The sequence below is a fragment of the Euwallacea fornicatus genome, chromosome 38, assembly GCF_040115645.1.
Source record: "Euwallacea fornicatus isolate EFF26 chromosome 38, ASM4011564v1, whole genome shotgun sequence".
NCBI lineage: Eukaryota > Metazoa > Arthropoda > Insecta > Coleoptera > Curculionidae > Euwallacea > Euwallacea fornicatus.
In genome coordinates, this window is record NC_089578.1 from 1702025 (window position 1) to 1715448 (window position 13424).

The following is a 13424-nucleotide window of genomic DNA, read 5'->3' on the forward strand; positions in this document are numbered from 1 at the left end:
CAAGTACTCGAACGACCTGAGTACAACGTCAACAACATACTGCTGGGACAAAACTAATTCTTATTCTCACTTTTTCCTACAGAATTGACCCCCTTACACCCATATTGCACTTCTATCTCTGACAGTTTACCAACTGATGTTGGCATGGTGACTGATGACATGGCAACCAGGGGGGAGAGGGGATTTTGTTTGGAAAAGGAAAACATTAAAACTAAATAATAAAATAAGTACAAACAATACAGACTCACGTTAATTAATTGCCAACTAGAACTGCTCATTCATGGGTCGTAGAAAATCGAAAAGGAAGCCCCCCCCAAAGAGGAAGGCAATCGAACCCTTGGATATACTATTTAATTGCCCCTTTTGTAATCACGAGAAAAGCTGCGATGTTAGAATGTAAGTGCACATTCCAAAATATATCAAAGTTAGGTGCTAGAGGTTGGCCTTCATTAACCTGCACATTGGACCACTTCAGGGGCGCACTCACTTATAGTTGTTGTCAGGTATCTGCAGTGGACATTTAACGAGTAGGTTGTCAAGTTTGACGAGCATGCTGGTACAATTGTTCTTAAAAATCCACTTCTCTCCTACGGTGTTACAAAATTGTGGTACGTCTCTGCCAATCCATGCTAAACACCAGAAGAGACTCCTTACTCGAGGTACTTTCATAGTCCTGAGATGTCAAAGAGCTTTTTTGATTTGACTGTGGGTGTTGTAAAGCTACTTGCTTGAACGTGCACAATATCGTCGATTCTTCGGGCAGAGGAGAACATCTGGAAAATTAGGTTTCAACTGGGTAAAAGTGAATGTGATTGCGCCCCCAGGGTAACGATCTTTAATTTATTTTCTGATTAGACTGTTGTCAGGTGTTAATTAAAAAAATCAATTGTGATACTTTTAACAAATCAATGCAGCTGTGAGCAAGTAGTACTGTTTCAGGGATAAAGGCAGGAGTACCGCTAGAATCACGTGTCGAGTTTGCCTAGAAGATTTCCAAACAACTATAAACTTCTTATCAGAACCTGTGGACGTCTACAATGATTGGATTGACGCCTGCGAGCAAGCAAATTAACTTAAAATCCCCAGCAATTATTATTAGATTTTAGACGTGTATATTATCAAAAAGTTTATTTTATTTGGTTTTTTTGCAATTTTTAAATTGGTCTTTCCCTAATGTACCTGTAGTCATTATGCTATTTACTTACTTTCGTCTGACTTAAAACTAAAACACTAGATTTAATTTAGAAACATGTAATAACGTTAATGGGAGGTAATAAATCACCACTGGTGTGTATAAAGTAATCATAATAACTTAAATAGGCACATGCCAATATAACTACAGGTATACAAGAAACATGCTTGGTAAACAAATTCAAAATATTACTCACTAAGTTCACTGGAAGATTAAGCTTTAATATACATATCTTAATATATTAAAATCGCGGTTAACACTCAGGTGCAATGCCTTCTTAACGAACAGTCGGATTCGTTCCGATAATGCCATTACTAAATAATCCTGGAAAAAAACTATGAAAACCAGTAACAAATTTACGTTCAATTCTAAGCGATCCCAACGAGACGTAACATAGACGATCGCTTGTATGTGTTAAAAGTAGTACTTCACCAACTAACTTATGACTGAGTTATGTGTTGTTTAATAAAGTTAGTTCTCTGTTTATATCCATTGTTTATAATAAAGGTAACAGTACGGTATATAAATTACGAATCATTCCGACGTGTATATTATGTTACATTTATAATATACCTATGTTTTGCGTAATTGCAAAACAGAAAAAAGGTTCATTTTCTCTTTTGCAAGTACTATTGGTAAAATTAATAACTGTTTAATAAATAGGTACTTCCTGACCGATTAAAATGCACCCAAAAGGAAACTCCGTCCACTTCGAAAGGACAATGTGACGCATATCTGCAGAAAAGCTTAAATTTTTATAGGAAGCAACAATACAAAAAAATATATGGCAAGGCACAAAAGAATATAATAAAAGACCAGTTCCTTCTAGCGCATTTTCCTCATCTTGAAACTACTACAGATAAATATAGCACTTCTTCTTGTTATAATACATCAACGGTCCAGGTCAAGTTTCGTTTTCGCCTGCCAGCTGATAATGGTGCCTTCGAAGCTGTGACAAACGCAATCTCTCTTGTTCCAATTCTTTCTCTAGTTCCAATACTCGCACCTGCGACTCCATTTCCTGGCGTTTGGCTTGATGGAGTGATAAACTTGATGTGTCAAGTTCCTCTATTAAAAAATAGAAGTTGTAACGGTATAAACATACTATGTAAGCGGACGTGAATTCGTTAAGGACTCTTATATCCCTACCCTCGTAATTTCACGTTGTAACATATACCTTGGCCTTTTAGGTAATTACAAATATATGGACCATACTCACCAGACTCTTCGATCAGTTGTCCACAATCCTTAACCGTAGCAACGACTGTCCCCGTCGCAGTGGTGACGCCTTTCGAGGCCAAAGTCAACTGCTGCAAGTTATCACTGTGTCTGTCAGCTTTAACTCGACTGGCTACGACTAACTGAGCCGTGGAAGCTCCGATTTCCTGAGAGGCCACTATCAGTTGTTCTAGTTTGCCATTCGACGTGACTACTTTGTCAGCCGAAATTCTAGAATTATTCAAATGATGCACTATATTTTTTAGTTCGTGCAAACATACAGCAAAAATTGAGCAGCAACTGCCACGGCCTTGGCAGCCGATATGAAACCGTCAGTCCATTGGTGGTTGCGTTTGTAGAATTCTTTGGCACTAGCAGTACCCTAACAAAGAAATATCTGGTTAATGTTAGAATAAAGGTAGAGCGCGTTATAAATGGAATTTCCATTGGCTTTTTTTTAATTTAAATGATTCTCACTCCGTGCATCGCGTACCTACCCGGCCTTGTGCGACAATTTCGGCTTGCAACAGCCTAGATTTCTTCACTAAAATTCTGATGGCCTGCATTAGAGTCGTACAGGAATCTAGGATTTTCTCGTTAACTTCCAATTTAATTCCTGAGTCGGCTGCCCGGGAATTCGTCAACATTTCCTGCATCACTTACTTGGATTAGATTTAGGAGTGAAAATTTGTGGGAAATTTACCTGAATCTTTTTGGCGGCTTCTTCTATTGCCTTGTCCATTTGGGCCATTTCGTCGTCGAATAAATCTTCCAAATTTGCCGACTGAAATGTTACGCACAATGATTTAACTTACCTAAAATAGAAAGACGAAAATGAGTACCTTATTCCCTAAAAGTGATAAACTAATATCGTCTCCCAAGGTGGCCACCTCATCGAGTTTGTTTAAGGCCTCCTTAACAAGTAGTTCAGTGCTTTGGTTTTCTTTAATATTACAGAGTATCGTTAAGACGAGTTCGCCTAAAACTTTGCAAGTCTCGGCCATCTCTGAAAGCAAATAATGATAAAATAAAAGGATGTTATAGGCATTTCATCCCTTCACTTTCTCCAAATGCTATGTCCGGGCTCGTGTTGCAAGTCGCTCTGCCTTGCAAAATGTACATCGAATGTGTGTGAGCAATTACATTCGCTGTCGTGATCACCTTGGCGTGATCGGTAAACGTCAACTTCGTGCTTTCCATGAGTACTTTTCGGCAATCTGGATACAAATAATCAACGAAGAATTATTTTGCAAAGGTCACAGGTCACACGTCTTTTACCTTTGGTCAAACTTTGTAAATAATCCGAACTACAAGTCAAAGCTGTAATTGCCGGATTGTCCACTTCATGAATCGCGTGTCGCAAAATGTCTTCATTATTTTCAATGGAACTTCGAACGATCATTTGCAGTTTCAACTGATTTTCTTTTAGTTCTACACGATCATAAAAACTGCCTATTACCGTGAACAAATAGTTTTTAGAAATTTACCATGATCGATTTGTCGTTCTAAATCCATTATCTTGTAAGACAACTCCTCCGATTTCTGCTTCAGCATCTCCTTCTCCTCGCTAACATTTTGCAGTTCTTTCCAAATAGACTCTTTTTCCTTGCACGCGTCTTGTACGCTTTTTTTGAGAATCTGAAGTTATTAAAGTTATTCTACTCGTTATAGAGATATATTTCTGAAATATACATAATACTTGCGCACCGACGCTACACGAACGATTTACCTTTATCAGTATATAGCCTACATACTATACTTACCCCCGTTTCCACGTTAAACAACTCTTTATCTTTTCGTAACGCCTCTAATTCTTCAGACCTTTGCTTTTCGGCCAACTGCAACCTCTCGTTTTCCATCTCCAAGTCCTGCATTTGCTCTAAGGACTTCGACGTTGCCCAGAGCTTCTTCTCGATCTCTGCTTTCTAGAGAAACGTCATCAAATCTATTTTACGTCTCAGAGGAAATAATTTTAGATCTACCTTTCTAAGCTCCCCCACGTGTTCGTCTCGCAGCTTCACGTACACCGATTTGAGCTTATAAAATTTCTGTTTTTCTAGAGAAGATAGTTAGTTTAAGAACGAATAAGAAACAATTAGTAGGCCTCGTACGTTCGGAATCCTGAATCTGAGCAGCAGCGACGGTCTGATTCAGCAGCTCTTCTTTGGCTTGTTTCTCATGCTGGAGTTCGGCATCTCTAGCTACGAGGTCGCGTTCTAAAGAGGCGATTTTATTTTGCAAAGCTGCGATATCTCGTTGACCCTTCAACATCAGGGAATTAATTTCGCTTCTAAAATAAGGGCGACATTAAACTAAACTTGAGTTCTCTTTCGAATAACTTTACCTCATTCTTTCGACCTGCGTTCGAAGAAACTCTCTTTCCTGGATCATTTCTTGGTGTGCCGAAATATTCATTTTAACTGTATGATCCATCTGAGCGGTTATTACGTCCGCAGTGTTATCGCTGGTATCGATCAAATTCTCTTCTTGAATGGGTTCTTCCTCGTGTTCGGGTTCGTGAGTATCCTGGGGCACCACCACTTCTTGGGTCACGTAATGCGTAAAATCGCCCGTTTTTAGGAAATTAGGAGGGTTCTAAATTGCATTACAGAATCAATCACCGACAAACACAGCGAGTTCTTCGCATTTCGAAAGATTTGACCGACGGTTGGTACTTACATCTGGTAATGGTGGAATCGCAATTAGATTCTTAAAATACTGCATATTATTGGTATTCTCGTAGAACTTCTTCAAAGCTCTGAAGAGCCTCAAAAATCGTTCTCTATGGCCGGATAAAACATCTTGAGGCAAGAGCTCGTGTAACTTAAATAGCATTTTCACACAATAATCATAGAGCTTCGACGCATCTGGAAATGCAATAAAGCAATAAAATTTAACGCGTTTTGTTTGATTCCTACCTTGAATGCACGGAATCAAGGGTGTCAGTCTACATTGTCCGGCACTGGTCATCGAATTCGATCGGGCCATATTTAACGAACCAAAAACTGAAACCAGAAATCGCGGATTCACGATTTAAACAATCCTCACTTTCATGAGAAATTTACCTGCCTCTTGCAACGCTATAATTTGTTCTAGGTAGTCGAACATCTCAATCGTCATGTTGAAGCTGAAATTGCCTTCCTACATGAGCACTTTAAATTGATCATTCCCCTCAATACTCACTAATTATTCACATCGTTTCCTCTAATGCTTTCGAACTCTTCAGCCGAAACTCCCAAATTCCCCGGAAATCTGGGATTTCTTTTGTGAAATTCTAATTTATTGATCAACAAGGACGTGTATAGCCTGATCATTTTGCCGTAGCCATAGGGTAAGTGGACCCAGAGTTTGCCTACGTCGTCCAAGTCCTAAATTTGTCCTTACAGTTCGCAATTTGGACAAGTACGTGGGACTCACCTTTCTGTGTTGCTGACTGTCGATCAGAGTTAGCGGATGCCCCTCTCGTAAAATTTTATGGACGACATTGCAGAACTTCCAGGCCACGATTTGATCATCCATAATTGGTAACCTGTGGGGGAATTCAGTGTTTTAGTGGGGAGTTCGAGCAAATACCAGTCCACATTGGATCGTGGCTATGAAAACTGGGCATATGCCAAGAACACGCCCTGTAAGTTTGAATACCGAATCCGGCACCTGAAGACTTAACAAAAATGTTAGTTTGGCTCGCTTATGCAGATAATACAGACGAAGATTAAGGGGCAGCTCCTCTTGGCAAAAGAGGTTGAGGGAATTTCGTGATTTGTTCAGTCCTCGTGAGGACATACTCCTTACCTCAGGGCGTACGCCCAAAAAATGTGGGCATTCTGGGTGTGGAAGGTGCCGATAATGGCGGACCTCACGTGCTTCTGCTTGACCGGACATTCTTGGCCGTTGATCGCCTTCTGCAAAGCTTGCGCCTAAGATCGAGAAAATTATGACAAAACATGGATAAATACACAATTTTCGATGATGCATCATGCTGTGATTATGTGACGAGTTTCAGCAAACACTTAAGAAGCCCCGGAGATAGACAGACGCATTACATAAGCGCTAACGCAGGGCGTGTTTCGCATGTGTTGAGTATGGACGAAATTATTCCTTACATGATTCATCGGCAGTGAACTTGAATATTAAGGAGAATAAGCCGTTTATTTAGATTATGCACATTCAGGGTCATTTTACGTTCTCATGAGCTGCAGGCCGCCGCATTAGTAGTTGTTCCGAAGTGGAATTCTATCAGAAGTTTTTCAGACTAGAATTACCGACTCACGTAGCCATACGCTAAGCGAGTACGGTTTAAGTAAGAAATTCGTTCCAAATTGCTTTCCTCCTACTTTTGCGCAAACAATTTCTATGTAGGACGTGGAGACACGCTAACGCAAATTCGCGTGCTTCCTGCCACATCTTACTCATTCGCTTGCGATTTTGATCATAAAGCACCGAAACGGTCGCCAAAAAGCACCTTGCTTGGGCGACAAAGCTCCCGCAAGTCGCCGTTTTGAGATCGAGAAGAAGTAGCATGGCCGCAATCACTGGTAAAAACTAAGACCTTCGTGGCAGAACTAGACGCCGAATGCACAAGCAATGAGACACCTGACTCGTGCACGGGTCATTGTGTACAACGCTTCGTGTTAGCCTTGTGCTACAAGTAGCAAATTCCCATTAAAATTCAATCCGTTCTAAGACAATTGCTGCGTAAGTAGCCGAAGTACGAGGAAAACGCAATACCCCGTATTAAACCGTAGCAAGTAGCACGGAGGAATAAGCGCACACCGTCGAGCTTTGCACGATACGGATTGTGCTTTTTGTAGTAATGAACGAGGCGTGTGGTTAAGAAGCTCACTCAGTGGGAATATGCAACTTACGACCGTGTCTTCGCTATGGGTGACGAAATAAACGCATTTCCGCATCTTATAAAATGTCACGCGCACGTCGGATCAGCGTTAGGGAGATTTTCCACAATGACACAAAGCATCCGTCTTCTTTTGATAGCAAGAGTGGAAAAACCAACGAATTCGCTACCACGCGAGCGCTTCCCGTCCCTTCCGAGTCTCATCTGCCCGGCCCTTGTTGGTCTCGACTTTTCCAGATCTCGCGCGTCCTTCGAATCCGAGGGACGAGGTACCCACCCGCTGTTTCCCAGGAAGAGCTTGCGCACAGGGTCTCTCGATTGCGCCCTCGATGGTGGCGACCTCGTTCGACGGTGCTTTGCCTCAAGATGGCCCCTCGTCTCATTATCAGCTCGTAACTTACACTTTACAACGTAAATCTCCGACTCATGCCACACAGGGCGTCCAAGATAAAGGGTAACTACTGTCCTATGCGGTTGAAGCGGATTATTGCTCGTCCCTTCCTTGGTTTTGGAGAATGAGTGGAAAGCATGGAAAAACGGGAAAGGGGGAAAGTGTTTGTGTTTTTTTTTTCGATTTTTTACTAAAATTCGTTTTGAAATTCGCCCCGTGCGCGTCCCCATAGTTTATTTTCCTTACGAGGTGGTAAGTGAGCGCGTAGGAGCCCGAGGGGCCGTCGAACGGCCATCCTGCACAGTCCAAATCGGTTCAAGCACATTAACGACTGCACGTAACGGCCGAGCCCCGGACACGAGCTCGACCGCGAAGGACAAACAACGACCCTCCGTCGAGACAGAAAAATCTCCGCCAGCGACATGAATCCTCCCCAAGCAACCCCAAGATGAACTATAACTGAGTACTTACGTATTTCTCATAATCTTTATCCGTGTAATTCCTGGCCATATTATTGCCGCACACCTACTATAAATGGTCAAAACTAAGCATGCAAGCGGTAAAGGTTAGTTTCCAAAATGCACTAAATAGGTACATGGGCAAAATTAGAAACGAGCGTTCAGGCAGTAATTGGCATGCAGACCTGAAATATAAATGAAGTCTTAATGAATGGCCTGCCTAACTGTTAGTTCATGTAATAATTTCAATTCTCATTGTTCACGTTACGGAGTATCAGGCTGCTCGAAAGATCCTATCGTAAGCCTAGGAAACCATGCATTGCACTACTTCATTACAGAATATGGGCGAGTGGACGCGTGTAACTTTGCTGAGGTCACAGGATCCAGATCACACGTAGTGATCATCGAAGGAATTAATAAATTTTCTTATTCACCTGTCTGCCTCACGCCACCAACCTCGACATCGACCACTTCGAGTTGCGATTTTCCCATTTTTTTCAAAGTGTTTCAGCTAAAGGAACGGGGCAACGATGGGGACAACTCGTTGGTGTTAGTTCGCGACTAAATTGCTTTGAAATCGATAAACCGATTTATCTTATCGCTCACTTTGTTGTTCGGCACACAGGCGAACCAAACGGGAGTCCACTTCAGGTGGACTGTTTCGTCGACCCACCCGAATGCGCTTATCGGTGATGGTTCCACGTATTGAAGACCGATACTCGGTAGATTTTTTTTTTGTTAATCTTGGAAAAGCTTTTTCCCACAACGGAACCAACGACCTTAACAAGTTCTACGAACATCTTATGTACATTTTAATAAAGCGCATGACACACGCAGCTGATTGTTATCAGGGAAGGAGTGCGCTCCCACGCAGGACCTACGCAATCGAAGCTGCAGCTTCCAGCTAAAGATAAAAATGTGTCGTCTAAAGGTTGAAAATTACGAGTCTTTGACCCACTTGCGTTAATATTTGTTTCCTTTCAATTAGGCACAAGCCGGTAAATGCAAATGAGTTCACAGGATATAAACAGTTCAGGCCGAAAATACATTTCGACTCGATGCGCTGCACATTCGAGTGTCGGAAATGTGATGCGTGCAGTCGGGTTGAAGAACCACCGATTGATATTCACACAGTAGAATAGATGAAAGGGGGCACTTGGTACCGAAGGGGCCGCAGCATCCCACACGAAGGAACGATCCTGTCGATCGCGCGCATACACACATCAGCGATAATCCCAAGTTATTTTTTCACCAATACCGGCAACCTCCTAGTTTCTTTATGGACGTCACGCGCATTACAGTTTACCGTGAGGCAGGTCCTCCGGTTAACAAACCGGAAGGCAAAATGCATCGTTAGCGGCTGCATTGACCGAGAAGTTCTCATTCTCAGCCTTCCGAAAAGTGCGAAGACTTGGAAATTTGCCTTATATGAGTGCGAACAGGAGTCACGATTTGGGCACCGATCTGATTCTTGGTCCCCATGGAAAGTTGCCCCGTGTCAAAGTTAACTTTACATTCATAGTCTGGCCTTTGGGCCCGGTTTTTCAAGCTCTTGGTAGCTTCACCTGGAAGATAATGCCGAATCGACACAACGAAATCGCAGCATTGGTCAACGACGATTTCCATGGAAGTCACCTTGCTGGCGAGCGCACAAAGAGCTAGGCCCGGTTTTTCAACCTTCCGATAACTTTGCCAGCGAAATGATTTGCGAAGGAACGAGTTAACCAGGTCGGAGTGGTTAATTTCTCCATTTCTCTGGAAATTATCTTGCTGGCGAAGTTGCCTGGCAGATGACTCACTATAGGCCAAATACACCAATGAATGTGTTGAAGGCAACGTTACGCAAACTTAAAATCTCAATTGATTAAATGAGATCAATAACAAAACTTGAAAACTTTTGAAACAATTGTTCCTTATCCATATCTATGTATGAGGAAGCACCTCAAAAGTCAATTTTTAAATCTCCTCGGTTTACTTAATCTCCAGTTGATCATACACCAGTGGGAAATTTTACCCGTAAAAGGTTGGGCTAGCAACTACACATATTACTTGCCATCTTTAACTTAATGCGAATTACATGTCATTTCTCAATTATGATTTCATACATGACGAATGGAATTTATTGAGTGTTGGTGGCTTGAAGCTGCTCCATGGGATTCTTCTGTCGATTATACATAGCTAAAGAGATGGTACGCAGACCTCAAGGTCTTTTGAGTTTTCTGTGGAAGTTACCAAGAGTTTGGGAAACCAGACATTAGTGCTGATTCTTCGATGTCTTTACGCTGCACGTGGAGTAATTTACAGTGAAAGCTGACTATCAATCAAAGCATTTCTTTCAATTACCTAAGTGTTTCATATATTCTGTCATTTCTCTAGTGTATTCCGAGGAGCATGGCATCCCATTTTAATTTAATGCCTGGACTAACCACTATTTCTTTAAAGTTCAGTTAAAGAATGACTGCTGTTAGTTAATAACTAACTAGCACATAAAGTGTTTTGTAAAAATTGTCATTATTCTCCTTCTTTTATATATACTATTCGAAATGAAGGGGGTAATATAAATATACCAGTGCAAACTTCCAAAAGAGTAAACATTTTAATGTATACACAGAACACACACTTTAATGTAAAATAATATGATTCAAACTGCTTTTGCAGTATATAAAGTTTTAATTCTTTGAAAAATAGTAAGACCCTTAATGCCTTAATAATTAATTAATTCGTTCTAAATAATTAACCACACGTCACTAACTAGTAACGACAATAACCACGCAAAAAATGGAATAACACGAAAAACTAACAATACACACCTGGGCTTTTTCGAAAATTTCCCTCTCGATTTCCAGGCTGGTTTTCCTCGGATGTAGCACTCGAGGTAACGACAACGATGTCATGCTTACACTAATTGATTATTGAACGCTTTTATTCACTAATTATTATCAATGTATTTTTATTTTTTTCTTTTTAATATAATTGATATTAGAAAATTTAAAACGAACGGAGTTAGGTACCAGAAAGACAACACCCGCATCTGCAACAACAAAACCCAAAAGTTGTACCTATATTATTTGACACAAGTCAAATTATCTCTCTCTCTCTCTCTCTCTCTCTCTCTCTCTCTCTCTCTCTCTCTCTCTCTCTTTATCCAAACACGTTATTTAGGAAAGCCTAAAAACTCAAACTGGCAACGGTGCTTTTATTAATCTAATTTTTTAATTTTTTTATCAAAATAGTTTCAAATCGTTTGAACTCCCGACAATCAAAAGAATCCCAGACTTCCCAAGAGAATAAATTTCATATTTGCCGATATCCCAGTTTTGCGTTAAATATATTAATGAACTTATTCAGATTGTGTCAAAATGAACTTTTTGACTTTTTTTAAATAAGTTAAAGATTTATCTAATGGCCTGACTTATGCGATGAATCAAGCCTTTCTATATTTACGCTATCCTACAATGAAAAGTGCAACTGCCCTCCGGATTAATCTTTAATTTCAGACGACATCCGCGTCATTGCCACATTTCAAGTAATGTAACTTATTATTCGACGATTTTTAACGTGCAATTTTGATTTTTTTTCTTCTTTCTTAATTTTTGGATTGTTTGAGGTTAGAAATGTTGTGAAAGTAAAGGATATTTTTTACAAACATTCGTAACCTGCCCCTTTAGTTGAATAGTCTATTAGATTAGAGCTAATTTCACACAAATTTGCCATAAAAAATGATTCATTTATATATCAATTAAGTTATTGTTAATTCTAAAAAATGAGTACTGAAACAGCAGCCCTGCAAGAAGAGGAGCGAGAGGCCCTTCTCTCAATTTATGAAGGAGATGAATTTTTCAGACAAATTGACAGTAGTACATTTCAATATAAAGTAAGGAATATAGGCATTTTCCATATACAAACTCAAATACTGTTTTTAGTACGGAGTTAATGATTCAGGCAAATCCTTTGTACTTGAGCTAAAATGGGGCCCAAATTATCCTGAAGAATTACCAGTTATAAACATGGACGTGTTCTATAATAAACATGTGTAAGTAGGGACGGCTCTATGAGAATTGCAATAGCAAAGTAGTCTGTGCACTTAGGATATCTTCACTTAAACAGAAAGTGATAGAACTAGTTAAATCTGAAGGGGAGCAGTTCTTAGGAATTTCTATGACCTATTCATTGTTTGAATTTTTGAAAGAGAAATTTGAGGATCTGATTGCAGAGCAACCAGAAAATCCAGTGGAACATGAAATGGATAAGCTGTGTATATCAGAACAAGATTCTTCTCAAAATCTTAAAAAGGAAAAGAAGGAACAGTTGACGAAGGCGCAAAAGAGACGTCAGTGGAATAGGTTAGATCAAAGTGGTGTGGATATGTGGAGGCTAAAATTGTGTCATTTTAGATTGGATTCAAAACGGGAGAAACCAAGAGGTTGGAATTGGGTGGATATTGTGAAACATTTATCTCAGACAGGTTCCAAAGAAGATAATAATCCTGTATCATAAAAGTATATATTTTTATAAAAACAAATTTTTAATTAAGTAAAGGTGCAGAAAGTGTAAATTATTGCCACAAACTCTTTGTAAACTAATACGGTTGATTAGCTAGTAAATGATTTTGTGGTTCTAGAATGAGAGGCAGTACTTGTAGTTTGAGTTCTCCCCATGATTCCCCTCTTTGACTGAAATTTTCTCACATTCAATCAAGCCATGCATGGCACAGAATTAAAATGAATACTCACCGTTTTCATCCGGTATATTTGATCTAAAGCATGTGGTAAAATAGGTCTAATGCAATTCATTTCCATTAAAGTTAAATTGTCTATAGCTGCATACATAGAGGAATTCTTTATCATGACGTCCATTGATGACCTCAGTTTGGACATTCGAATGTCCCAAATATCTTTAATAATTGTTCGTATTTCACTTGCCTGTGGGACATCATCTGACGCATTGCCTAAGATGAGTTTGGCCACCACCATGTAATGCTCACTAGGCATTTTCACGAATGATCTGTGTGTGCAATGTGTTGTAAATTATGTGTAACGAATCATGTGAATACTAACTTGGTTTCTTTCTCTTCTTCCTTTAAATTTGAAAGGGTCTCCATCTCCAACCAGTCAGGGGGAACAATTTTACATTGTTGCTGTTTTTTTAAGTTTATAGCTATCCATAGTGGAACCACAGTAGGGATGCTGGCTCTGAACGGCCCCACATCACCTCCGATGAGGAAAATAGAAGCACTATTGAATGTGGGCACTATTTCAATCATAGTTTTTTCGCCCCAGAATTCGACTTCTTCTGGATCCATGTAATTTAGGT

General features: G+C 40.1%; 4 protein-coding genes across 7 annotated transcripts; 2 read left to right on the forward strand and 2 right to left on the reverse strand.

The window, feature by feature from the left end:
• Positions 1-280: 280 nt before the first annotated feature.
• LOC136349597 (transcription elongation factor 1 homolog) lies at positions 281-1678 on the forward strand. Its single transcript, XM_066301272.1, has 2 exons — positions 281-396; positions 940-1678. Exons 1-2 carry the CDS (start codon positions 281-283, stop codon positions 1070-1072), a joined length of 249 nt encoding a protein of 82 aa, XP_066157369.1. The 3' UTR covers positions 1073-1678.
• Hip1 (Huntingtin interacting protein 1) lies at positions 1236-11159 on the reverse strand. 4 transcript variants are annotated; one of them, XM_066301264.1, is made up of 21 exons: positions 10922-11157; positions 8125-8296; positions 6203-6327; positions 5828-5939; positions 5594-5778; positions 5476-5537; positions 5329-5415; positions 5090-5277; positions 4755-5005; positions 4522-4700; positions 4393-4466; positions 4174-4335; positions 3898-4048; positions 3689-3841; positions 3472-3627; positions 3253-3416; positions 3114-3194; positions 2908-3060; positions 2692-2792; positions 2412-2641; positions 1236-2260 (listed from the first exon to the last, which is right to left on the reverse strand). In XM_066301264.1, exons 2-21 carry the CDS (start codon positions 8161-8163, stop codon positions 2097-2099), a joined length of 2817 nt encoding a protein of 938 aa, XP_066157361.1. In that variant the 5' UTR covers positions 8164-8296; positions 10922-11157; the 3' UTR covers positions 1236-2096. The 4 variants fall into 4 exon arrangements, with proteins under 4 accessions (XP_066157361.1, XP_066157362.1, XP_066157360.1 ...); XM_066301265.1 differs by lacking the exon at positions 10922-11157 and adding an exon at positions 8546-8726; XM_066301263.1 differs by lacking the exon at positions 8125-8296 and having other exon boundaries at positions 10922-11159.
• Positions 11160-11670: 511 nt separating this feature from the next.
• On the forward strand, positions 11671-12739 carry LOC136349466 (RWD domain-containing protein 4). Its single transcript, XM_066301024.1, has 4 exons — positions 11671-11985; positions 12035-12144; positions 12200-12454; positions 12506-12739. The coding sequence occupies exons 1-4, from the start codon at positions 11875-11877 to the stop codon at positions 12606-12608; spliced, it is 579 nt and encodes a 192-aa protein (XP_066157121.1). The 5' UTR covers positions 11671-11874; the 3' UTR covers positions 12609-12739.
• Positions 12601-13413, reverse strand: Psf2 (DNA replication complex GINS protein PSF2-like protein). Its single transcript, XM_066301023.1, has 3 exons — positions 13169-13413; positions 12845-13115; positions 12601-12784 (listed from the first exon to the last, which is right to left on the reverse strand). The coding sequence occupies exons 1-3, from the start codon at positions 13411-13413 to the stop codon at positions 12704-12706; spliced, it is 597 nt and encodes a 198-aa protein (XP_066157120.1). The 3' UTR covers positions 12601-12703.
• Between the last annotated feature and the right edge of the window lie 11 nt (positions 13414-13424).

Coding starts and splice junctions, on each gene's coding strand:
- Hip1 (XM_066301263.1), bottom strand. CDS start 11,005: ATGACATCGTTGTCGTTACCTCGAGTGCTACATCCGAGGAAAACCAGC. Junction 4,701..4,754: donor ACGCAGGTCGAAAGAATGAG/GTAAAGTTATTC, acceptor CCCTTATTTTAG/AAGCGAAATTAATTCCCTGA. Junction 2,793..2,907: donor AAATTGTCGCACAAGGCCGG/GTAGGTACGCGA, acceptor TTTCTTTGTTAG/GGTACTGCTAGTGCCAAAGA.
- LOC136349597 (XM_066301272.1), top strand. CDS start 281: ATGGGTCGTAGAAAATCGAAAAGGAAGCCCCCCCCAAAGAGGAAGGCA. Junction 397..939: donor AAAAGCTGCGATGTTAGAAT/GTAAGTGCACAT, acceptor GTACTGTTTCAG/GGATAAAGGCAGGAGTACCG.
- Psf2 (XM_066301023.1), bottom strand. CDS start 13,413: ATGGATCCAGAAGAAGTCGAATTCTGGGGCGAAAAAACTATGATTGAA. Junction 13,116..13,168: donor GAAGAAGAGAAAGAAACCAA/GTTAGTATTCAC, acceptor TTGCACACACAG/ATCATTCGTGAAAATGCCTA. Junction 12,785..12,844: donor AAATATACCGGATGAAAACG/GTGAGTATTCAT, acceptor AGAAAATTTCAG/TCAAAGAGGGGAATCATGGG.
- LOC136349466 (XM_066301024.1), top strand. CDS start 11,875: ATGAGTACTGAAACAGCAGCCCTGCAAGAAGAGGAGCGAGAGGCCCTT. Junction 11,986..12,034: donor GTAGTACATTTCAATATAAA/GTAAGGAATATA, acceptor TACTGTTTTTAG/TACGGAGTTAATGATTCAGG. Junction 12,145..12,199: donor GTGTTCTATAATAAACATGT/GTAAGTAGGGAC, acceptor CTGTGCACTTAG/GATATCTTCACTTAAACAGA.